Source organism: Symsagittifera roscoffensis, chromosome 1 (genome assembly GCF_963678635.1).
Source record: "Symsagittifera roscoffensis chromosome 1, txSymRosc1.1, whole genome shotgun sequence".
Taxonomy (NCBI): Eukaryota; Metazoa; Xenacoelomorpha; order Acoela; family Convolutidae; genus Symsagittifera; species Symsagittifera roscoffensis.
In genome coordinates this window covers 60,435,642-60,460,185 of record NC_087062.1, presented here as the reverse complement: position 1 = coordinate 60,460,185, position 24,544 = coordinate 60,435,642, and the positions used below count along the sequence as shown (strand labels likewise).

At 36.7% G+C, this 24,544-nt stretch overlaps 2 protein-coding genes and 2 non-coding genes across 4 annotated transcripts in view; 3 read left to right on the top strand and 1 right to left on the bottom strand.

Moving 5' to 3' along the window:
* Positions 1 to 3,657: 3,657 nt before the first annotated feature.
* LOC134856860 (histone H4 transcription factor-like) lies at positions 3,658 to 16,470 on the bottom strand. The gene is made up of 3 exons (XM_063873152.1): positions 16,097 to 16,470; positions 10,349 to 10,597; positions 3,658 to 4,853 (listed from the first exon to the last, which is right to left on the bottom strand). Exons 1-3 carry the CDS (start codon positions 16,382 to 16,384, stop codon positions 3,954 to 3,956), a joined length of 1,437 nt encoding a protein of 478 aa, XP_063729222.1. The 5' UTR covers positions 16,385 to 16,470; the 3' UTR covers positions 3,658 to 3,953.
* On the top strand, positions 5,872 to 5,944 carry Trnav-aac (transfer RNA valine (anticodon AAC)). Its single transcript has one exon. It is a non-coding gene; the product is annotated as a tRNA-Val (tRNA).
* Positions 9,471 to 9,543, top strand: Trnav-aac (transfer RNA valine (anticodon AAC)). Its single transcript has one exon. It is a non-coding gene; the product is annotated as a tRNA-Val (tRNA).
* A 746-nt stretch (positions 16,471 to 17,216) lies between the features above and the next one.
* LOC134846666 (uncharacterized) overlaps positions 17,217 to 24,544 on the top strand; it is a 214,954-nt gene continuing 207,626 nt past the window's right edge. Inside the window, exon 1 of the mRNA XM_063864053.1 lies at positions 17,217 to 17,235. The gene's annotated coding sequence lies outside the window, so the exon portion shown is untranslated. The remainder of the gene's footprint in view (positions 17,236 to 24,544) is intronic.

The window sequence follows — 24,544 nt, the reverse complement described above, 5'->3', positions numbered from 1 at the left end:
GACCTTCACACTTTTGCTGGTCGATCATGCAGTTAGCCTTCCCGTTTACAACGGAAATGCACTGCACTTAGAAACAAATCGCAAGTCAAACCGCAAAAAAAATGAGCGTTTTCCGTGGCTTTTCCATTTTTGCTGTTCGATAGTGAAATTTGCCTTCGTTTTACAATGAGGCGAAGTTTCATTTCGCATACACAAACAAAAATATGACCGATAACGCTACTGAGAAAAACTAAAATATTTTGAGTTGCCAGATCTGTAAATGCCAGATCTGTAGAAAAAAAAATCCGTCTAATTTCGTTTTTGTAGCATCCGTCTAATTTGCTTATCGTCTAATTTCCTAAGCTCCTTATAGTTTACACTTCAAAGGACTGATGGGATGTAATTAAAATACTTCCGCCTATTTTAGACATAGCCAACAGACAATTTAAAAGTCAACAAACTCAATAAAACCAAGAAACATAGCCGACAGACAGTTGGAGAAGTGTAAACGAACAAGGAAACCGAAAAAGGGTGATTAAAAACTGATTGTTTTTCAATTTTCGAAGAAAAAAATAAAAATTAGGTAGAAGCTCTTTGAATTAATTTATCCCATTCAGAGAAAATTAGAGTTATCAAATTAGGAATTCATAAAACAAGAAACATAGCCAACTGACAGTTGGAGAAGGGTTATGAACGCAAGGAAGCTAAATAAAAAACTGACTTGTTTTTTTTTTGGAAAACAATCAACTTTTGAATTTCGAAGAAAAAAGATGGCTTCAGAGCTCTTTGAATTTGTAGAAAAATTAATAATTTTCAACTTTTTGTTAAAATTACCCCAATTTGAGAAAACTGGGCGCATAGAACATAGCCAACTGACAGTTGGAAAAGAGTAATGAACGCAAGGAGACTGAAAAAATCGACTTGTTTTTTCAAAAATCTTCAACTTTTGATTATCGAGCAAAAATAAGATGGTCTTGAAGCTCTTTGAGTTTGTAGAACAGTTTATAATGAACAATTGTTGTTAAAATTAACCCAATTTGACAAAACTGGATCATTAGGTAAAATTTTATTTCGCTGAGAAATCTGATAATTAATTTGCATTTTCGATATTACAAGGCGATCACATTTTTCGTGACCTTCACACTTTTGCTGGTCGATAATGCAGTTAGCCTTCCCGTTTACAACGGAAATGCACTGCACTTAGAAACAAATCGCAAGTCAAACCGCGAAAAAAATGAGCGTTTTTCGTGGCTTTTCCATTTTGCTGTTCGATAGTGAAATTTGCCTTCGTTTTACAATGAGGCGAAGTTTCATTTCGCATACACAAACAAAAATATGACCGATAATGCTACTGAGAAAAACTAAAATACTTTGAGTTTACAAAACTTCTTAAGTGACGCACGCCAATTATGACGCATTAGCAGTACCAATTTGGGGAAAAAAAAAGAAATTTACCAACTGAAATGCCTCAAATTTTAGAGTGCACACATTTCACCTAGTATACAAAAAAAGTTCATAAAAAAAATTCAGAACCTGCCGGGGTTCGAACCCTTTTATTTTGTTGCTGGTCTCCCTCCCTACCTCTACGCTAAAGATCCATGATACCTTGAAGCTTAAGTGCTATTTGTAAAATAATCTAAAAACCAGCAATTTTTGCAAAAAAAAGCCAAAAACATTTGTGTGACGGCACTTTTAAGATTGCACCAAAACCGTTTCGTCAAAATTATACAATATTCAGTGTAGTGCAAGATTATTGGAGCAATATAGGCGATATTTGCCGAAAATTGTATAAAAATTAACGTAAATTTTACATGTCAATTATGCATAATTTATTCAATTCAAAATTCTTCTGTAAAATTTGGATTTGACATTTTATATTCTTTTAAATTAATTGTTTTGATAGGTATTGTCATTTTATGTTCTTTTCGTATTTGTGAAGTTTGACATTTAAGAAAAAATTTTGTTGGCCCTTTCCTTTTTATAGCAGCGACGTCTAAAATGCCAGATCTGTTAAAAAAATTCCGTCTAATTTCGTTTTTGTAGCATCCGTCTAATTTGCTTATCGTCTAATTTCCTAGGCCCTTTATGATTTACACTTCAAAGGACTGATGGGATGTAATTAAAATACTTCCGCCTATTTGAGACATAGCCAACAGACAATTGAAAAGTCAACAAACTCAATAAAACTAAGAAAGACAGCCGGAGAAGTTAAAACGAACAAGGAAACCGAAAAAGGGTGATTAAATGCTGATTCTTTTTCAATTTTCGAAGAAAAAAATATCAGGTAGAAGCTCTTTGAATTAAATTATCCCATTCGGAGAAAATTAGAGTTATCAAACTAGGAATTCTTAAAACAAGAAACATAGCCAACTGACAGTTGGAGAAGGGTAATGAACGCAAGGAAGCTAAAAAAAACTGACTTGTTTTTTTTTGGAAAACAATCAACTTTTGAATTTCGAAGAAAAAAAGATGGCCTCAGAGCTCTTTGAATTTGTAGAAAAATTTATGATTTAAAACTTTTTGTTAAAATTACTCCAATTTGAGAAAACTGGATGCATAGAACATAGCCAACTGACAGTTGTAAAAGATTAATGAACGGAAGGAGACTGAAAAAAACCAACTTGTTTTTTCAAAAATCTTCAACTTTTGAGTCTCGAGCAAAAATAAGATGGTCTTGAAGCTCTTTGGGTTTGTAGAACATTTATAATGAACAATTGTTGTTTAAATTAACCCAATTTGACAAAACTGGATCATTAGGTAAAATTTTATTTCGCTGAGAAATCTGATAATTAATTTCCATTTTCGATATTACAAGGCGATCACATTTTTCGTGACCTTCACACTTTTGCTGGTCGATCATGCAGTTAGCCTTCCCGTTTACAACGGAAATGCACTGCACTTAGAAACAAATCGCAAGTCAAACCGCGAAAAAAATGAGCGTTTTTCGTGGCTGTTCCATTTTTGCTGTTCGATAGTGAAATTTGCCTTCGTTTTACAATGAGGCGAAATACCTCAAATTTTAGTGCACACATTTCAACTAGTATACAAAAAAAAAGTTCATTAAAAACCTTACGACCCTGCCGAGGTTCGAACCCTCTTATTTTGTTGCTAGTCTCCCTCCCTACCTCTACGCTAAAGATCCATGATACCTTGAAGCTTAAGTGCTATTTGTAATATATTCGTCTGTGTTAATATCCTTAGCATTGGCTGTACTAAACAGCTGGTTATTGATCAAAATAAACGCTTTCAAAATGAACACATTTTGCCGAACTATATTTGCACCGCAACAATAATTGCGACTTACGTTGGAAAAAAAGATAGTTCATACTATAACACAAGCTTTGCTTGCGTAAACCAACGAGATGAAGTGAACTTAGAAAGAAATCATGTCAAACCTCGAAAAATCAAACTTGAGCGTGAACAATTTGTAAGCCTTTTTTTTCTGAAAAAAAAACAAATAAAAATCATTAAGACCTATATAAGTCAAAATCACTTCGTTATTTTACACTTCAAAAACACGAACTAATTTTGAATGAAATAATGAAAGATTTTGCAAAGAATCTTTAATGATTGAGCTTTATTTGTGGAGAGCGTAAATTTCTTCCGCCAAAATAATGGAAGTGCGATTCTTCTTCTCATTGCATCTACCTATACTTAGGCCAAATCGAAAGACAAGAAAGGAAACTAAATTGCAACAAATTGAAAAGTAATAGATAAAACTGTAACTCAAACTGTTTTTCTAAACACTTGATCATTCTTTGTCATTGAATGGAGTTCAAAGATTCTGCTGCTCTCGGCGGTTAGGCTTAAGCTAATACTTCTATATCAGCAAAAACGTGGATTAGCTACTTTTATATACGATTTCTGATTTCACGGCATGATGTGGTGTTCATTAACCAAAAACTTTCAGGCAACCAGCAATACAAAACTAGTCAGGGAGTATATAGGCAAAACTGATTAAAAAAAACTCTAATTCAATAACCAGCAGAATCAATATATCGCTCTCGTGGGGTAGACGCATAGCACGGTTGCCGGTAGAAGTCTGGACTGCTGCTCGACTCTTCTGATCCCGGGAAACCATAACTATGCTGATGAATTACGTAGTTTAGCGGCATGTCTTCGCTATTTTGGTCCCAAATCTGGTCTGTATCAGCTGAAGACACAGTCTCTGGTGTAACTCCCGAGCCCATTGACTGCACTTCCGTTGATCCAACAACTTCATGCAGTTCATCTTGCGCTAAATAGAGTTTTCCATCGTCTGCTTTGATGTACGAAAACTTCTGCCCAGGTGGACGATGCATGCCGTGTTTCTTAATTAAATGCCCGCTCAGGTACACCCCGCGATGAAATACTGTTTCCGGGCCACAAAGATGACACACATACTCTGACCTTGCTTTTACATTGTGCTCTGATTCCATATGATAACGAAACCCGAACTGAGATTTAAATTTTTTGTCACAAAATTCACAAGATAGTTTTTCTTTTTGCTCGTGACTTTTCAAATGTTTCAGCAAGTCGTTTCTTGTTTTGGCCGAGTAATTGCATAATTCCATTGGGCAAGGAAACATCCTTTCCTCACTGTGCTTGAACTTCCAATGGTTTCTCAGAGCCGACTTTTTAGCAAATGGCAGCGCACACTTCGAGCATTGGTACAGCTTAACGTGTGTTCTTAAATGGTCCCTGAGAAGTGAGTAAGAGGCGAAAGCGATCTTGCAGAATGTGCATTTGTACATTTTCGATTTTTCGTCCAGAATTTGACGCACACAGTGGCCTTTGAGTTTCTCGATGTTTGCGAACATGGCTCCGCATTGTGGACAAGCAAACTTCTTGGCACCGGTATGAGTTCTGAGATGATTGTTAAGAAAGAATTTAGTCTGAAACAATTAGAGATCATTATATGATCATATGATTCTTGGGAACTGTGATTCTTGCATTCTTGGGAGAAAATTTCGACATTTTTATCCAACCCCACCAGCCTCTTTGACAGTAGATCTCACGTGGAGTGCGGTCTGTATTTAGACAACCGCGTATTTAGACAATCGAGATGAGAAAGCGAATTTTCGAATTAAATAATTATTATTTATTGATTTCTTCCTTGTCTCGATTCTGATTGGTTAATGCAGTATTTTTCTGCTTACTGACGAGTAGGAATACGAGGTTGTCTAAATACTGCTACAAAACCATCTCACGTGATCTTTCAACAAGATAAGCAAACATTCCAAAAAAAGCGATTGAAAACTGCAATTAAGAAAAAAAAAGCAGAACATAAATTTGTCTTGAAAATCAACTTATGTAATAAGAAGGATAGCCGACATGATTTATAGCCGACATGATTTTATAGTGGCCTTCATTTTTGATAACACAACTTCTTCCCGTTAGTTTTTTAAAACTTTTTGAAACAAAAAAATTTCCGTGTCAACAATTTTCTCAATGACATTCGAAAATCTCGCTCGAGCTGCGAGCTGTCGTATCCTCTCTGGTTTGGTATGTAGACTGTCGGCTGATATGTCTCGTCGAAATCTAAACTTTGTGGTCTTCACGAACGTGATTCCGTATGCTTCAGCCAGACGTCTATAACACCTGATGATTTTTACAAATAACTTTTTTTGTTCGATTGTTACAAAAATTGGCATGCAGGCTAATTAGGCGATGAAAAATATATTTGACTTTCTTTCTTAACTTTGTAAAAACTCTCGTTACATCGTTAAATTGATGCTCGTGAGGTTCGTAGGAGGCAAAAAATGGGACAAGGGACAAACTCTAAAATGTTCGGATCTTATTAACAACATACCCTTCCTCTCCCATCTCCTGAGGTATCCCCTTTGTATATAATTCTAAAATACGCTATTGGACCATTCATTCGAACATAACAATCTCTGAAAATTAAATCGAGGTGCCATGGTGTAGTGGTTATCACATCTGCTTAACACGCAGAAGGTCCCGAGTTCGAGCCTGGGTGGCATCAGATTTTACTATTTGAGTTCTTAATTGTTTCGTATTAAAAATTCTCAACACCAGATAATTTCAAGCAACAAAAATTTTCTAGAAACGCAATTTATTTCGAAACTTAATCAAAAGCTTTAATCTGTCAAATAAAGCTTTTAAATTAGTTTCGAAATGAACAGAACTCAATGCTCCGCTGTCGTAAATGTCGACAGTTGAAACAATACGACACTTTATCCCTATGAGACCTATTCGGTACAAGTACAATAGCTGGTGGAGTTGGCATGGTACCGGTACTAGTACGGCACGGTACAAAAGTTAAGAGGTACTAGTACCTTGCCAACACGGGGGTCAGTTTTTACTTAATAGTATTCGTTACTGAAGTATTCGTTGATTACGCTTGGAATTGAAAAACTGTTTTTCGCGTTTTCTTCAGCGTTTTTACTCTTTTCTACGTGATAATGTTGATAAAATCAATTATCCAAATGACGATTTCGGTAAATTTTTTCGAAACATGTTTCTTTTAGCCTGAACGAAGTCCTTTTTGTGGTACCAGTACATGTACTAGTACGTACGGTACTGGTTTTAGGTGGTACTAGTACATTGCTAACTCTAATAGTTGGGTTCCAGGAAGTAGCATGTATGGAAGATGAGTCCCGCAATTTATGAGAAAATTTCCAAAACGCAAGAAAACAAATGCGAACCATGTTTTCGAAGTTTTAGGGACCCAACTATCCTTCTAGTACCACATATTCTTGCTGTATGATATTAAGTTCAGATAAGTCAAGGTTCGGCATTCCACTCAAAGATTACCTTGAAAAGAGCAGTTCGGTTGCAGCCAATCCAAGTACATTTTCTTTCTGTTAAAGCCGAGGAGTAAACGTGATTTTTGACGTGTATATGAAAACTGTGGAAGCTGTAGAACGTTTCCATGCATCTTCCGTGATCCAACATGCATGTGAACCCATTTGGAGGCAAATCGGGAAGACTGGAGCAATATGCTATCAGCTGACACTGAGGAGGATTTGACTGCGATTTCTCAATAGCTTTTGTTGCACAAGCCTGTGAACATTCAAAACACAAGAGTATTATTAATTTTTTTTTCAATCATAGAACTAAATTAGAACACTTTATTGAAACAAACATTTTTCAGATATAAAATTAGCATAGTTAAGTATGTTGTTCCTCTGATTGTTCCCATGATTGTATCAGATAAAAATTTTGAAAAAAAATTATTGGCCCAGTGCAAGCGTGCTGATGTTGTAAAAAGCCTCCAACAAAATCGCCGAAAATAAAATGTCAGAACAAGTTGTTCAAGGGGTGAACTCCCATAGGTCCCACCGTGTAAAGACTAATGATTAGATGATTTGCTAACAACGAACTGGCGGCCAGGAAAGATCGGAAAAACTTCTAGTACTGCTACTTGCATCAATCTGTATCAAAAAACTCAAATCGGCGTATAAAATTTTGTTAGCAAACAATTAATATAGCAATTGAAGTTGCCTCTAGATTCTCGTTCTATCAATTCGAGCATGAGCTAAAATCAAATTCATTAATATATAAAAACAAGGTAAAAAACTCCAACAGCCAACAAACATGTGAAAACCCTTAATGTAATAAAACTCAAAAAGAAAAAGGATGAAGTTAACATTAAAAAATCAATTTACATAAACCGAACCTTTAATATCGCTAAAACTTAGCTGAATGACATTTTTTGACAGTAGGAGAAAAAATTGTTGCTTGTATTGCAGAAACCAAACCGAATAAGTCGAGAGAAAATGTTGTTAAAAATGTAGCTAAAATCAACTAAACAAAAATATTGTTCAAATGCACCTTTATTAACTTCTCAATGCAATTTTTAATCAACTAGCTAAAATACCTCGGGAACTGACGCAATTAGCAACATATTGCTGATAAAAATGCCTATATCAATGCTCTATATTGAAATTGATAAATCTTAACTTTGTAACGGGTATACTCTTTGCAAACTCCTGAGAAAGGCGTTCTTTTCAAAAATCTAGAAGCAGGTTAGATTCTAACAATTAGAAGCCAATTGCTTTGTTACAAAAGTGCAGTTAAATGTTTGAAAAGATTTTGCATTCTTGCTTATATAAATAGTTTGACAAATTTGACCTGCTTTATGCGAGGCAAATTGGTTTATGACAAAATTTCGCAACCATCAATGAAAACCGAAAATTAAAAAATCTGATTCAGTAGTATTAAAGATATTCGATGCAACTTAAAGATCTGAAGAAAACAATCGGAACAATTGATTACGCGCTTCTCTCGAGTGAACTCGAACTGTAATGTAGAAGGGGCGCTATTCTCAATTGGTTTTCCTGCTATCTTTCTGACAGGAGTCAATGTGCTATGACCAACTGTGTAATTACTCATTGGCCAGAGGTCCCACATGGGAGTTTCTACAGGATCTGTTCTGATTCTCCTCCTATTTTGTCAATGGAGATGTTGAAATTCAATTTCGCGAAATAGATACCATTGGCTGCAATAATGTTGAACTAAATAGCTATTCTGTTGATCGGAGATTATAGTCAAGTAACAAGATTGCCATGCTGTCCATTAGTCATACAAAATGAGGCCAGTGTTTTTTTAAAAATCTATAATATAATTTAATGCGGGCTTCACTATCTCGCCATGTTTAATCTTTTTCAACGTATTGTTTTTGCATGTTTAAGCTATATCGTATATTGCAATGGTTAAGAACTTTTTTTCGATTTTCGAATTTGATTTTAGTGATTATTTTTGCCGAGTTTAAATTAAGCAGCCCGATATCGAATTAGGGGTTGCGAATTTGGCCTCCATTGTTGAATGCCCGAATCAATTTAGTTAACGAGAAAAGTCGATTTTTGAGATTTTTTCAAAAATTTCAAATAACAAATTATTTTTCAAAATTTGAAATTCCCAACCCTGTAGTTAGGTGCTGTCAGGGCACTCCAAGGAGTTGCAAATCTTGCCTCCAAATGTGACTGTTCAAGTTCTTGTAGTTCCCGAGACATGTTTCTTGTGATTTTTTCAAAAAAACTTTCCGAAAATTTATATTAATTTTTTTTCGCAAAAGCTGAAATCCCCAACCCTGTAATTGGGTTCTGCCAGATTACTCTAAATAGCCTCGTTAAATCGTTATATTGATGCTCGTGAGGTTCGCAGGAGACAAAAAATTGGCTCTTTTCTAGTTCCCTCCTTTCGAATTCAATTTTGAAAAGTCTATTTAACGTTGTCATAATGCAATGAAATTTGGCGTGGTGAACAAATCGACAATTCTGAACAGATTTGTTCTTCATACTTTACAGGGTTACATCACGCATTTAGACGTAATAACACTTAAAACAAACATAAAACTCGGTATTTTGAAAGGGGGGAACTGGAAAAGAGCCAAAAAATGGGACAAGGGACAAACTCTAAAATGTTCGGATCTTATTAATAACATACCCTTCCTCTCCCATTTCCTGCGGTATCCCCTTTGTATATAATTCTAAAATACGCTATTGGACCATTCATTCGAAGATAACAATCTCTGAAATTTAAATCGAGGTGCCATGGTGTAGTGGTTATCACATCTGCCTAACACGCAGAAGGTCCCCAGTTCGAGCCTGGGTGGCATCAGATTTTACTATTTGAGTTCTTAAATGTTTCGTATAAAAAATTCTCAACACCAGATAGTTTCAAGCAACAAAAATTTTCTAGAAACGCAATTTATTTCGAAACTTAATCAAAAGCTTTAATCTGTCAAATAAAGCTTTTAAATTAGTTTCGAAATTAACAGAACTCAATGCTCCGCTGTCGTAAATGTCGACAGTTGAAAAATAATACGACACTTGATCCCTATGAGACCTATTCGGTACAAGTACAATAGCTGGTGGAGTTGGCATGGTACCTGTACTAGTACACGTACTAGAACGGCACGGTAGAAAAGTTAAGAGGTACTAGTACCTTGCCAACACGGGGGTCAGTTTTTATTTAATACTATTCGTTACTGAAGTATTCGTTGATTACGCTTGGAATTGAAAAACTGTTTTTCGCGTTTTCTTCAGCGTTTTCACTCTTTTCTACGTGATAATGTTGATAAAATCAATTATCCAAATGACGATTTCGGTAAATTTTTTCGAAACATGTTTCTTTTAGCCTGAACGAAGTCCTTTTTGTGGTACCAGTACATGTACTAGTACGTACGGTACTGGTTTTAGGTGGTACTAGTACATTGCTAACTCTAATAGTTGGGTCCCAGGAAGTAGCATGTAAGGAAGATGAGTCCCGCAATTTATGAGAAAATTTCCAAAACGCAAGAAAACAAATGCGAACCATGTTTTCGAAGTTTTAGGGACCCAACTGTCCTTCTAGTACCACATATTCTTGCTGGATGATATTAAGTTCAGATAAGTCAAGGTTCGGCATTCCACTCAAAGATTACCTTGAAAAGAGCAGTTCGGTTGCAGCCAAGCCAAGTACATTTTCTTTCTGTTAAAGCCGAGGAGTAAACGTGATTTTTGACGTGTATATGAAAACTGTGGAAGCTGTAGAACGTTTCCATGCATCTTCCGTGATCCAACATGCATGTGAACCCATTTGGAGGCAAATCGGGAAGACTGGAGCAATATGCTATCAGCTGACACTGAGGAGGATTTGACTGCGATTTCTCAATAGCTTTTGTTGCACAAGCCTGTGAACATTCAAAACACAAGAGTATTATTAATTTTTTTTTCAATCATAGAACTAAATTAGAACACTTTATTGAAACAAACATTTTTCAGATATAAAATTAGCATAGTTAAGTATGTTGTTCCTCTGATTGTTCCTATGATTGTATCAGATAAAAATTTTGAAAAAAAAAATTATTGACCCAGTACAAGCGTGCTGATGTTGTAAAAAGCCTCCAACAAAATCGCCGAAAATAAAATGTCAGAACAAGTTGTTCAAGGGGTGAACTCCCATAGGTCCCACCGTTTAAAGACTAATGATTAGATGATTTGCTAACAACGAACTGGCGGCCAGGAAAGATCGGAAAAACTTCTAGTACTGCTACTTGCATCAATCTGTATCAAAAAACTCAAATCGGCGTATAAAATTTTGTTAGCAAACAATTAATATAGCAATTTGAGTTGCCTCTAGATTCTCGTTCTATCAATTCGAGCATGAGCTAAAATCAAATTCATTAGAATATAAAAACAAGGTAAAAAACTCCAACATAGCCAACAAACATGTGAAAACCCTTAATGTAATTAAACTCAAAAAGAAAAAGGATGAAGTTAACATAAAAAATTCAATTTACATAAACCGAACCTTTAGGTATCGCTAAAAGTCAGCTGAATGACATTTTTCGACAGTAGGAGAAAAAATTGTTGCTTGTATTGCAGAAACCAAACCGAATAAGTCGAGAGAAAATGTTGTTAAACCAATGTATTGTTCAAATGCACCTTTAATAACTTCTCAATGCAATTTTTAATCAACTAGCTAAAATACCTCGGGAACTGACGCAATTAGCAGCATATTGCTGATAAAAATGCCTTTATCAATGCTCTATATTGAAATTGATAAATCTTAACTTTGTAACGGGTATACTCTTTGCAAACTCCTGAGAAAGGCGTTCTTTTCAAAAATCTAGAAGCAGGTTAGATTCTAACAATTAGAAGCCACTTGCTTTGTTACAAAAGTGCAGTTAAATGTTTGAAAATATTTTGCATTCTTGCTTATATAAATAGTTTGACAAATTTGACCTGCTTTATGCGAGGCAAATTGGTTTATGACAATATTTCGCAACCATCAATGAAAACCGAAAATTAAAAAAATCAGATTCTGTAGTATTAAAGATATTCGATGCAACTTAAAGATCTGAAGAAAGCATTCGGAACAATTGATTACGCGCTTCTCTCAAGTGAACTTGAACTGTAATGTAGAAGGGGCGCTATTCTCAATTGGTTTTCCCGCTATCTTTCTGACAGGAGTCAATGTGCTATGACCAACTGTGTAATTACTCATTGGCCAGAGGTCCCACATGGGAGTTTCTCCAGGATCTGTTCTGATTCTCCTCCTATTTTGTCCGTGGAGATGTTGAAATTCAATTTCGCGAAATAGATACGATTGGCTGCAATAATGTTGAACTAAATAGCTATTCTGTTGATCAGAGATTATAGTCAAGTGACAAGATTGCCATGCTGTCCATTAGTCATACAAAATGAGGCCAGTGTTTTTTAAAAATCTATAATATATTTAAATGCGGGCTTCACTATCTCGCCCTGTTTAAGCTTTTTCAACGTATTGTTTTTGTATGTTTAATCTATATCGTTTATTGCAATGGTTAAGATTTTTTTTCGATTTTCGAATTTGATTTTAGTGATTATTTTTGCCGAGTTTAAATTAAGCAGCCCAATATCGAATTAGGGGTTACAAATTTGGCCTCCAATGTTGAATGCCCGAATCATTTTAGTTAACGAGAAAAGTCGATTTTTGAGATTTTTTCAAAAATTTCAAATAACAAAATAATTTACAAAACTTGAAGTTCCCAACCCTGTAGTTGGGTACTGTCAGAATACTATCATGGATTGCCAATCTTGCCTCCAAATATGACTGCTCAATTCTGTAGTTTTCGAGATATGACGTTTTTTTGTGATTTTTTCAAAAATTTTCAGAAAAATTAAAATATTATCATTTTCTAAAAATCTCAAATTCCCAACCCTGTAGTTAGGTCCTCTCAGAGTACTCTCAAGCATTGCGAATCTTGCCTCCAAATATATTTGCTCAAATCCTTGTAGTTTTCGAGATATGACGTTTTTTGTGATTTTTTCAAAAACTTTCAGAAATTTCGAGCAACAAAATAATTTACAAAACATGAAGTTCCCAACCCTGTAGTTGGGTACTGTCAGAGTACTCTCAAGGATTCCGAGTCTAGCCTCCAAATATGACTGCTCAATTCTTTGTAGTTTTCGAGACATGACGTTTCTTGTGATTTATCAAAAACTTTCGGAAAAATTCTATAATTTTTTTTTCGCAAAACCTGAAATCCCCAACCCTGTAATTGGGTTCTGCCAGATTACTCTCAAGGATTCCGAATCTAGCCTCCAAATATGACAGCTCAATTCTTTGTAGTTTTCGAGATATGACGCTTTTCTGATTTTTTTTTTCAAAGTTTCTCCAAGATATTATCTACAAAGAAACTTGCAAAATTTGAAACTACCAACTTGATGAAAACAACCTTATTGTCAGCGTATACCACGGCGTCTCAATTCTTGCCTCTAAATATGAATGCTCAAATCCTTTTAGTTTCCGAGATAGGGTGGTTTTTTATGATATATTCAATTTTTTTTCGTAAATCTTTAGTTTAAAAAAATTCACTAAATTTGAAATTCCCAACCGTATAGTAGGGTGCTCTCCGGTTCCTCTCAGTGGTTACAAATCAGGCCTCCAAATATCTCCAGAGGTCCATTAAGTTTTCGAGATATGAGGCTTTCTTGGTTTTTAAAATTTGAAATTACCAACCCTGTAATTGGGTGTTGTCGGAGTACACCAAAAGGCTGCAGTTCTCGTTTCGAATATATGCGGTTTATCATGAGTAGCCAAAAATTCAAAGCACCAGAGGTTCGTTACACACGCCAGTTCTTTTATAATGGACTTCGTCTGCTACAGCTCAAAGAAGACAAAGTTTTAGTAACGCAGACATGCTGGTCAATCTGATCTTATTTCCATAACCGAGACCTGGTTCGTACTTGAAAAAGGTACGCTTTGTCTCTTCTTGAGTTGACAATCTTGGAAAATGACGATCAAACAACAAAACATGACTGTGTTCTTACTGCTGTCAAGTATGACAAGCTAAACAATCCAGCTCGCAATTCTTTTCTTCGATGCTGCGTCAACAGCGTATCAATGGCAAGAACGTGTCGCCGACCTGTGAAAAAGTTCAAGGCTTCTTTACAAGTAAAACAGTCTTAATTGCCCAAAGCTACTTGCCAATGGTTCATTTATTTCAGCGCCACCTCCTGGCCGATGTTGCAATCGGCAGATTCAAATAATATGAAAATGCTCAAATTGATGATGTGCAACCAAACGAATCTGTTCTTATAATCCTTCTACATTGCCAACAAAGCAAAATTTCAAGATATATTCAATTTTTGTCGGGAATCTTAAGTTTGAAAAAGTTCACGAAATTTGAAATTCCCAACCGTATAGTAGGGTGCTATCAGGGGTCTCTCGGTGGTTGCAAATCTGGCCTCAAAATTCCTCCAGAGGCCCATCAAGTTTTCAAGATGACGCTTTTATGGTTTTTCAAAATGGGAATGAAAAAAATTTAAAAGTTTGAAATTACCAACCCTGTAATTGGGTGCAGTCAGAGTACACTAAAAGTTAGCAGATTTTGTTTCCAATATATGCGGTTTTTCATGAGCTGTCTAAAAAATTCGAAGCACCGGAGGTGCGTTAAACGCTAGTTTATAATTAACGATAAAAGATCAATTGAAAAGGCTCGAAGATGATTCCACAGACTTACAGCTGTAGATTTTTTGAGGAAAACATAAGCGCGAAAAAATCCTTAACTTACGCCATCACTTGCTTCTACCTTCGCATCACTTGCCAAGAATGCAAAGACAATAATGCAAAACATGCCAAGACAATAGAATGCAACACTGGCATCCCAACAAAACTGACCACGCTGTAAAAAAAACACAAAAAACCTCAGTAGAAGCCCTTCATGCCAAAAAAAAATCATAATAAATCTTTAAAAAAATATATGAGTCCACCTTCCCTTCAGAACACACACGCACACAAAACTTTTCTCGGCCATCAAACGATGCAATAAAGAGCCACTAAGTAGACATAAAAAAAAAGCCGAAACCGACTAAGTCGAAAAAAGACACAAAAAAAATTGAAAAAACCGAAATTTTTACATATCCGATTACTAAAATTACAACCAATGTAAAAGGCAAATTTCGATTCAGTCGCAAATCCTCAGACACTAATCAACTTCAGTGAAATTATGAGTGGATTAGTGAGTCGATGAGTTCTGTGGACAAAGTTGCTAACGGGAAAAAAGTCTTGTACACGATTGCAATACCCTTGCTAATCGCAAGGGTTTAAAAATTCAAAAAAAATGTGTGCAGAAAATTTTTGATATTTTAAAATGTTAATTTCTTAATGGCGCTAAACAAAACTCATGAAACAATTTATTTTTGAGAGAAACTAAGTTTTCAGGGCCTAAATGAAGCAAAAAATAACCTATTGTAAGCCTGCTCGCTCAAATTTAAATTTAAAAATTTTAAACCTGTTTTTCTCAATGCTGGGACAACTTTATGAAAATTTTTTGAATGTCGTTCCAATCACGACTTAAAGGGCTTCAATAAGATTCTCGCTCCGTTCCTATAATTATTTGTGGTACCTAAGTTTGAGTGGAAAGCAAAAAAAAATAAAACACTCGAATACAAAGTTCCTCCCCATTTTTCCAAATGGTTGGAACAAGACAAACATTTCAATTTTTTTTCTTCAATATTGGGGCATAGCCGCTAGCGCAGAAAATATTCGCACAATTTGTACCTCGATTGAGCCCTCAATCTCGGATATGAAAGGGTAGTTTTCGAGAAAAGCCAAAGTTTACAAAAAACTGTCAAAATTTTAAAATTTAGGAAAACTCTCGCCACCAGTTCTTTCTTTTGAATCCTCCTAAATCTTAGATTTGCCGAGGTAATTTTCGAATGAAGTAAAAAACGTTTACAAAAATGGTCAAAACATCAAAATTGGACATTACTAACACCATAACTTTTTTCTATCAGAGCTACTTATATGCAGAGAGATCACCATAACATGTGCTTGCGATTGAACTCTCTATCTCTTAAGTAGCACGATAGTTTTCGAAGTAGCCAATGTTTCCATTGATATCACTGTTTTGAAAATCAGCCAAGTAGTTGGAGAGAAAAGAGCAAACATTTACAGGTATAAGCCAAACCCCATTAACCAGGCATTTTCCGCTCGCGATTATTGTACCTGTTATTATCAAAGTGGAGTTTTTTTTTGAAAAATTACACATCTCAGGCGCTTTTCTCGTCAAAACCTCGAGTGGTATGCCGACCTGCTCAGATTTAGACATTTAATACCCCATTACCACGATGTGCTATCGCAAGTGGAATATTATTGTACTATTGGAACAGCTAATAAAAAATTTTCCATTATTATGACTCACTTTCAGCTCAGTGTGGTAAGCGTGGTAGAGAACGTGAACTGTGAGATGATTGTGATTTTGAGCATCAAAATTGTCACATCCCTGCCAAAAACAGTGAAGAGGTTGATCGCAATGATGGCTGGCAAACAAATGAACATTCGTCAGATGCAAAGTTAGTCGGTCCATGCTCTCGAACGTCTGATAACAACCTGTCCACCCGCATTGCAATGAAGGCTCACAAGCTTGTGAATCTTGAAATTCTTCGATATAGCAACCACTATATTGTAATTCAGGGGTATCCATTTCCATGACTACTTTGTTTATTACTCGCGTCGTAACATTTCATAATGGTAATTCAGAAATTTTCGTTCTGGAAAACCTCATCATATCGTTTTGGACTGAAATGATATTCAAAAGTGAAAACACAAAAGACGGATATCAGAGAATTAAACTGATTGTTCAGATCCTTTATAAGCCCAATAGAAATTATCAATGGTCCTTTCAAAGCTACAACAGTTAAAGCGATGCTCTAAGCCAAATTTTTAGGTAATCAGAAGGTCAAAAGTATCATAGTAACCGAGGTTACAGTCAGGAGTCCCTTCATCACGTATTCCAGTCAAAATACTTGAACTTTCTAGATATGACAAGAAGATGACAAGTGTTGAAGTCCTTACAATTAAAATCGATACGGGTTACGTTTCTTCAATCAGAACACGCAACTCGACACGAGAAAATATAATGTACAAGTGTTACACATAAAAAATTGCGTCGAAAGTTATTTTGTCATTTATTGTTCTGAGTACGCAATCAGCGTTCGCAATCTGTATTGCCAGGGAGATTCTCTGTTTTAAAAAGCTGCCTGCTCTGGGTTCCTCAAAGCATATGCTTAGATTCTTACAAAGCTTGCTCAAAAAAATTTATGCTGGGGCCGGCCGCGCCCTGAATCTCAAAAGCTAGCGGTTGATAAGGAAACCCATGATCTACTAAGTCATACTTGTCATTTTTTCGCTCTTCGGCAGCCGTACCATGGTAACAAACAGACCCGGCACTAATCCTTCAACGAGCTAAAGAGTCTACTACAGGCAATTCATTTCCTTGATTTTTTTCGGAATTGGAACTGAGAAATCTCACTAGGAATTGCGATAAACTTATTAAATAGATAAGTCTTAGTACGATTGATTTTGATCATCACCAGCATCTGGGACAATGATTACAAGACGAGAATCCAACAACTACATAAAGAAAGAAATAGGGTGCTCCAGCGACGGCTGTGATATATGGACAACAGTTTCATTGCCAAAATCTATCGCCGTTGCAACTCTAGAAAAAGCAGACTTTCTTTGTGGTTTTAGTGCCACAAAAAGACTAGCAGAACTGGAAGTACATCATAAAACAAAAACTGAACCCACTTACGCCGAAATGACGAAGAACATGGAAAACAGCAGTCTCTGCGCCACCATTGTTGAACAAGTTAAAGCGGAAGAAAAACAACGAATGGAAAAATCAAACAACCTTGTTATCCATGGTTTGAAAGCCGACAAAGATCAAACCGACAAAGAGATGCTAACAGATCTAGCTAGTGCGGTTTCTGTCACACTTAAAGAAGACGATTTTACAACACGCCGAATCAAGAACAAAAACAACGCCAATGCGAATCCGCTCCTCATCATTACGTTCAAAGACGCCATAAAACGTCTAAAACTACCGAAAAGTAGCAAAAAATTGAAAGATTGTGATGAATTTAAGGGAGTATTTATCAACCCTGACTATACAAAGGCCGAACAAGCACAGCAGTCTGAGCTACGACAAGAGCTGAGAACGAGAAGCCAGCGAGAGACTGACTCGGAAAAAACATGGATTATCAGAAACAATATGGTGGTTTCACTATGACTACAGCAGTCAATGAAACTTAACACAGAAGAGCTGAAAGTAATTCTGCGGAACATAGAAGGTGTTAAGACAAACATTGCACTACTGACAAACAATGAACTCGACACGGATATATTACTACTAACAGAAACGCTAGCTACAGATGACATCCCTTGCGTTTTACCAGGTTTTTACTGTTACTTTGCCGAAGTCGTGAAGCCACAGAGAGGACGGCCTATGGGAGGCTTATCTATTTGCGTCAGCAAGAGCCTAGACTGCAGAAGCACCGAAGTCTATAGAAATGAAAATATTCTGTGTGTATCTGTTAACTTACTTACCATCGTTGTTTGCTACTACCCACCGAATACCTGCGTTGATGATATTCTTCTTGACATCTGTCAATTCCTGGACACAGTGCCCACCTGTGCAAAAATCCTACTCGGTGGCGATTTCAACTGTCGCATTGATGGTGATCACGTACGGGGTGAGATCCTATGTGAAAATCTACAATTTGCTGTCCTTCACTGCATCAAATCTCCAGAAAATCGCACTTATTATTCCCACAACTGCTCGAGTACGATTGATCTTTTCTTTGCAAAAAATATAACAGCAACAATTCCGGCTACGCAACAGATGTTTCAGACAAAACATCAGATTGTTTCCTGCAGAATAATTTTTCATGCTGGGAAAGTCGACAAGAAGAAACAACACGCCCTTCTCTTCGACCCTAACACCTACGAACAGCATCAACTTGTCATGTATGACAACTTGTCAGATTCAAATAATTGCTACTCTCATTTCCTTAAATTAAGCTACAACATCTCGAGACCACGCGAGAAGAGACATTCAAAGCCGTGGTTCGACAGGCACTGCTACCAAGCGCACAAACCTTTAAAACTACAATGGTACCTAACAAATACCGGGGAAGGCAGTTTGGGGAGCTACTCTCAAGCGAAACGGTCTTTCAAGGCTATGCAGAAAAAAAACGCACAGCATACGAGAAAGATTGCGAAGAAACTATTATTATCACTGCAGAAGCTGACCGATCCAAATTTTGGAGCATTTTGAGTAGCAAGAAACGCCCCAACATGCCATCTCAAGTACAACAAGACTTGTGGATTACTCATTTTGAAGCCTTATTCCAAGGCGAGAAAGACGTTAGCTTCCCAGAAGAACCCAGTTCATGCGACTACTACGACGCCCTGGACCGCCCAATTTCTCTGCCAGAAGTTACGCAAGCAATATCAAGACAAGCCAACAACAAAGCTCCAGGACCTGATATGATTACCGGTGATTTTTTGAAACAAAGTTTTGGTCTCCTGTATTTGCATATTTTTACGCTGTTCCAGGTCTGTTTTGACTCAAAAGCCATTCCCGATGCCTGGCGAGTGTCAAATCTGATACCGCTTTAAAAAGGAAAAGGCAGCAAAAAAGATCCGGATTGCTACCGGGGCATAGCCCTCTTAAACTGTATATATAAATGTTATAAATCGATACTCCACAACCGGCTAGCTACATGGTGCGAACAGCATGGAAAATTTCCTGACGTCCAGTATGGCTTCCGTAGAAGTAGATCAACCATTCAAGCTATTAGCGTTCTCAGGGAGAACATTGACACATCAATCGAAACAATTGGCCACCTCTATGCGTGCTTCATCGATTTCTGTAAGGCTTTCGACACATTCAGCATTGATCGCTCTACTTTATTACAAAAATTGGCGAAGATGGGAGTATCCAACAATTTTCTGCTCGTCCTACATGATATCCTACGTCTTAATATGGTACATGTTGTTAATGATGGTTATCTATCTTCCCCGATACTCCAGCGGCTTGGTCTACCACAAGGAGACAAACTCTCTCCTCTTTTGTTTTCCCTGTTTATTGCTGATTTGGCAGAAATTTTTGTTCAGTGTAAGTATTTCTGCATATTCTATGCAGACAATGTAGTAATCACTTCATCATCCCCGTTTGACATCCAGTTGGAACTTTACAGGCTCGATTTTTACTGTAAAAACAACAACATGAACGTTAATGTAGGTAAGACAAATTCATAAAATTTCGCCGCGGAGGCAGATTGAAGAGTACAGATCGCATCTACTACATGGGGGAAGACTTTGAATTCACCAACTCCTTCGAATACTTGGGGGTTATTCTGACGGCCACCAACAAGAAAACTGCCCACTTGAATGAAAGACGAAAAAAGGTATAAACAACTTCAACGCCTTGTTTGCAAAAGTCAATATTCAAAAACTACAGCTCCAGCATGCACACAGACTATTCATGAGTGTTATTCTGCCCTCGGTTGCTTACGGTTGCAGCATTTTTACAGACAGTTTAGAGCACGCGGAACCAGTTGCAGGGTACTTCTGGAAACGCTGGTCTGGGTTGTCCAAATATGCGTCTACTAGCCGACTGCTACCCCACATTTTTGAAAACGACTTTCTGAACTTCGAAAAATCAACTGAGGAAACGCACAGAACCATAGCCAGCTACTATAACAACGGCCTACATAACGCGATTTGTAAGACTGAACGCTGCTACAAACCGGACTGCTCATGTGATTGTAAATTTTGTGACTCTACAGCTGATAACTACAACCACCTGCTATACAACTGCTCGTATCTCAAGGATCTACAAACTAGAACGTGGTTGGTGAAAATCCTTCATAGACAGTGAACATTATAGTTTTACTTTGAAAACTTATTTATCTCATTTGAGGTGTTTAAAATTAAACTTTTTCCCTTTCTCTAACTAGGAGTTGGATTTGCTTCAATTCCGATTACAGGAATTGGAATTGACTACAAATATTTATCAGCTCGGCTCTGAAAGAAATGTTTTTTTTTGTCACTTCGACTGGGACGGTCCTGAAATAAATTTTTTAGGTCTATCCGGCTGAGGCGGCTCTGAAATAAAAATTTTTGGTCTATCCGACTGAGACGGTTCTGAAATAAAAATTTTTGGTCTATCCGACTGAGGCAGCTCTGAAATAAAAACGAAGACAGGAAAAAAACTTCTCATCAGAAAGAACTCCTTATCACTTATCAATTAAATCAGCACACTGAATGCATTTTCGGATATCTGATTTGCGATTATTCGTGTACTGCACACTGAAAAACTTATTAATTGCATTTGTTGATGATGTATTTACACGATATCCAATCCGATCATCAGCAACATCCACACTTCTTACAGGGTGATTATCAACCTCAATCACATTATCTGCCATCTAGGTAACTAAAAAATAAACTAGGTTTACTATACGTGCAATGGGTGTGTTTTTACAATTCGAGACGACTTCAAAAAGCATCATTCAGCATTGTTTCTCGATTTAGAGAGTTTAAGGAGTTTTAAAAGAACAGTGCATTTTGGGTTCTCGTCTCGCTCAGTTAGGTTTCGAAACGAGTGTTCAGCTATTTCTGCTCCTGATTTAGTACTGCATGCTACCTGTACGTTTCCCAAATTTTTTTGTCGCTCGGAGAGGGCCTTTCTTCCAGCGAATTTAGACGCGATACGTCTCAGCGTGTTGCCAATGCCAATCGATCCCAACCTTCCACCTATCTTTATGAGGGCGATAAGCTGAGCGCTACAAAAGAAAGGTCTTAGGGGTTCGGGTATTTTGCCATCTCCAATGAGGTTTATCAGCTTAGTAAGCGATTTCAGAAAATTAGATTCTGCACTGCCATTCAATTTACTAACAAGGTCTTTAAAAAATTGAGGATATTTTTCATCAGGACCTGCTGCTGATCGGTTTGGAATCGACATTTTTGCTTTGTATAGGTCAAATTCGGTTACGAAAAAACGATCTAAATTTTCTGGATTTAGAGCTGCAAAGTCGGCTCGCTGAGGGTGCTTAGACAACATTTTTTGATAGTTATCAGTTGAAAAAGGAACAATTTTGTCATCCGAAGCAGCAAGCGTTATCCTTCCCTTTAAAATTCCTTCATCAAGCTTACTACTTATTAGATTTAATCTCTGCTCGAGGTCACTCAGAGGCGGGCTTGAAATTTGAAGATGGGGTTTTGGATGTGACACGTCATTCTCTTGAATTTTTTAGTTATCAAAGAGCTCATGCTTGTGGTCTGTTTGCGTCCACTTCTTTTCGGCTGCTCCAAAAAAAAAACAGAAAGACGTTCGAAAATTTAGCCATTTTTTAACATCTTCTGCATTGTAGAAGATGTCCTTTTCTTTGACCGATAGACTTGTCGTCAAGGAAACACCCGAGTCTTTTGGTACTCTCATGAGTACTCGGATATTTGGGATGGCTGTATTAACATAATTGTCTATCAATAAATCAATACCTGTTTTTGCATTTCTTAACAGATTTTACATCAACGCATAAAAAACATTGAAACTATCGGGTTTTTTTTAAAGTCGCTAATAGATATACTGACACAACTGATATGATACCAACTACAACAACAATCACATCCAATCCACATTATCAGTCCTGAAGGTTTTAGGCAATCTTTGCTTGTACACTCTTTGTTGTTTTTCCTCATCTTGACGCAGCATAAAGGTAAAAAATGGCTTTTGATAGGATTTTAGGGGACTGAACTAACCCATAATAAGTGGTTAGTGGGAATTTTATAAATCAGTACATACAAAAAAAATTAAAAGACAATTAAAAATAAATTTTAAAATCGATCTAGAAAAGTCAAAAACAAGGAACAATCTCACCAGAGCTCAGTAGGTCCAGCGGTGCACCAACAGACACTTCAAAACAGTTCCAGTTTCCCCCTTCCCCACAGTCAGCCACTTGACAGACCTGTCTCTAAAATTCTTCAATGGGCGCTCCACAAACCGGCACAAATATCAAACATAACAAATCTATTTATCAAGTTTATCACAACAATTAGGATAAAATACTTAAAAGCCACTAGGGAGTAACGCACGTTCGGTTGTTCAAACAGTTTAATGATTGTGAAGAATGCTTACAAAAACAACGAATGGATCAACCGTAAGAGACAGGGGAATCCAAAAACTCTTTTTACTTCAAAAACTTAGCAATAAAATACTTGAAGGTTATTTTCAAACTAAAATTTTGTCAAATATCCCAAATACTGGGTTTCGGATCTTGCTAATTTTAACTCAGAAATAAACTCTGAAATGACCGCAGCTTACAATTGAACTTTAACCTCAGTGTGGTAAGCGTGTTAGAGAGTGGTACTATTGAGCTGAAGTCAGAGATTATAGACCAAACAGTCAACACTCAGAAGCTACTCACACTAGGGGTTTGGCATAATTAGAGGGAGAGGCCGGGAATCAACACACGCAATGAATTCAGGAGCCAAAGAACAAAAAAACTGGTCTGTTTGCGTCCACTTCTTTTCGGTTGCTCCAAAAAAAAACAGAAAGACGATCGAAAATTTAGCCATTTTTTAACATCTTCTGCATTCTAGAAGATGTCCTTTTCTTTGTCCGATAGACTCGTCGTCAAGGAAACACCCGAGTCTTTTGGTACTCTCATGAGTACTCGGATATTTGATATGGCTGTATTAACATAATTGTCTATCAATAAATCATTACCTATTGTTGCAGCTCTTAACAGATTTTACATCAACGCATAAAAAACATTGAAACTATCGGGTTTTTTTAGAGTCGTTAAAAGATATTTTTACACAACTGATATGATACCAACTACAACAACAATCACATCCAATCCAAAATATCAGTCCTGGAGGCTTTAGGCAATCTTTGCTTGTACACTCTTTGTTGTTTTTCCTCATCTTGACGCAGCATAAAGGTAAAAAATGGCTTTTGACTGGACTTTAGGGGGCTGAACTAACCCATAATAAGTGGTTAGTGGGAATTTTATAAATCAGCACATACAAAAAAAATTAAAAGACAATTTAAAAAAAATTTTAAAATCGATCTACAAAAGTCAAAAACAAGGAACAATCTCACCAGAGCTCAGTAGGTCCAGCGGTGCACCAACAGACACTTCAAAACAGTTCCAGTTTCACCCTTCCCCACAGTCAGCCACTTGACAGACCTGTCTCTAAAATTCTTCAGAGGGTACTCTCGAAACCGGCACAAACATCAAACATAACAAATCTATTTAGCAAGTTTACCAAAACAATTTTTAAAATACTTAAAAGCCACTAGGGAGTAACGCACTTTCGGTTGTTCAAACAGTTTAATAATTGTGAAGAATGCTTACAAAAACAACGAATGGATCAACCGTAAGAGACAGGGGAATCCAAAAACGCTTTTTACTTCGAAAACTTAGCAATAAAAAACTTGAAGGTTATTTTCAAACTAAAATTTTGTCAAATATCCCAAATACTGGGTTTCGGATCTTGCTAATTTTAACTCAGAAATAAACTCTGAAATGACCGCAGCTTACAATTGAACTTTCACCTCAGTGTGGTAAGCGTGTTAGAGAGTGGTACTGTTGAGCTGAAGTCAGAGATTATCGACCAAACAGTCAACACTCAGAAGCTACTCACTCTAGGGGTTTGGCATAATTAGAGGGAGAGGCCTGGAATCAACACACGCAATGAATTCAGGAGCCAAAGAACAAAAAAACTGGTCTGATTGCGTCCACTTCTTTTCGGTTGCTCCAAAAAAAAACAGAAAGACGATCGAAAATTTAGCCAT

Coding starts and splice junctions, on each gene's coding strand:
- LOC134856860 (XM_063873152.1), bottom strand. CDS start 16,384: ATGGAAATGGATACCCCTGAATTACAATATAGTGGTTGCTATATCGAA. Junction 10,598..16,096: donor CTTACCACACTGAGCTGAAA/GTGAGTCATAAT, acceptor GAATGTTCACAG/GCTTGTGCAACAAAAGCTAT. Junction 4,854..10,348: donor ACCGAACTGCTCTTTTCAAG/GTAATCTTTGAG, acceptor TAATTGTTTCAG/ACTAAATTCTTTCTTAACAA.